Source organism: Stegastes partitus, unplaced genomic scaffold (genome assembly GCF_000690725.1).
Source record: "Stegastes partitus isolate 25-593 unplaced genomic scaffold, Stegastes_partitus-1.0.2 Scaffold1694, whole genome shotgun sequence".
NCBI lineage: Eukaryota > Metazoa > Chordata > Actinopteri > Pomacentridae > Stegastes > Stegastes partitus.
In genome coordinates this window covers 139,394-140,699 of record NW_007579425.1, presented here as the reverse complement: position 1 = coordinate 140,699, position 1,306 = coordinate 139,394, and the positions used below count along the sequence as shown (strand labels likewise).

The following is a 1,306-nucleotide window of genomic DNA, read 5'->3' as shown; positions in this document are numbered from 1 at the left end:
TGTTATTTGAAAGAAACTCTTTCCATTTTTAGAGCCAGTCACTCACGTTTCGGCTTATTTTTTTTTTTAATTCACGGCGAGCTGAGTGTGAAGATGCACTTTAAGATTTTTGTGAATCAATATTTTTAAGAAAAAGCAGCTTTTAAGTTGAAATTTAGGAGAAAATGATTTTAAAAATGTACCTTTTCGTCGTTGGAGGCCAGCAGCGTTTCCATCCCCACCTTCAGTCGCTGGTATTCCTGATCTAACGGAGAAAAACAGCAGATTAAATCGGATCTTAACGCTCGTCAGCTCCGAGGAAACGGACGCGACAGCCGGTTAACACGAATAAACGGGCGCAACGAACGCACACTGACAGCATCACCTGAGACACACAAGGCAGCGTCGACACAACAGACACACAAACTCTGAACAGAAACACACAAAACTGCACCGAACTTCATCCAACATCCTTTCAAATGCACAAACTTTTAATTGATTCCACGTTCAGTAATCAGCCTCTGAAATGAGTCAGATGTATTCGTTTATCAGGTTGGAGAATCAAGTGATGCTTCTGAATTGCATTATGGGAAATGTAGGAACAATGACGTTTAAAATGTATATATGTTTATGTAGTTTTTGGAACAATTTACTGTTATTATACAGACTTTTTCCTGATTTGTTGAACTGCAAATAATCACTATTAAAATCACAGAGAAAAAGTCCTAACTTCTATGTTGACTGTTTTGTTTGTTTGTTTGTCTTTTTTACAGCATTTGACCAAATAATTTGACTATTTTTAGGAGAAGATGTTATTTTACAGATATCTGTTGTTCACTGAAAGCAAAATTATGAATCTAACGGCTAGAAAAATGGAAATTATCTTTTTTAAAAATAGTTATTTTTTTTACATATTTTTATTATTTTGCTAAATTACAGATGTCTAGGCCGTAATGTCAAGGACCTATCCCTCTGGAGCAGGAAAAAAAAAGAGGAAAAAAAATGAGGAAAAGGAGAAAAAACAGCAAGACAAAGGCAACCTTCCGCAAGTTAGGAAAGTCCCTGAATGTCCTTGACAGTGTAATCCAACTGGTTGAGTGTAGCCTGTAATAGCTAACTAGCTAGCTAGTTAATAACTGTGGATTTTTCTCTTTAACTATTCAATTGGTTAGCTTACTAGTCAAGCTAAGGTTTTGTCTTTGTGTAATGCTGAGCTATAACTTTGATTAAGGTCATTCTCAATGCTCTGGGTCACTTTTTCCAAAACGTTTGTGGCATTAAAAAACGACTTGTAAACATCAGGGCTCTCACCTGAAACTTTTGACAG

At 36.1% G+C, this 1,306-nt stretch overlaps 1 protein-coding gene across 1 annotated transcript in view; it reads right to left on the bottom strand.

Moving 5' to 3' along the window:
- The window catches only part of ppfibp2b (PPFIA binding protein 2b), a 90,705-nt gene that overhangs the window by 24,797 nt on the left and 64,602 nt on the right, over positions 1-1,306 (bottom strand). The window contains 1 exon segment of the mRNA XM_008301644.1: positions 183-244. Coding sequence (XP_008299866.1) covers positions 183-244 — 62 coding nt within the window.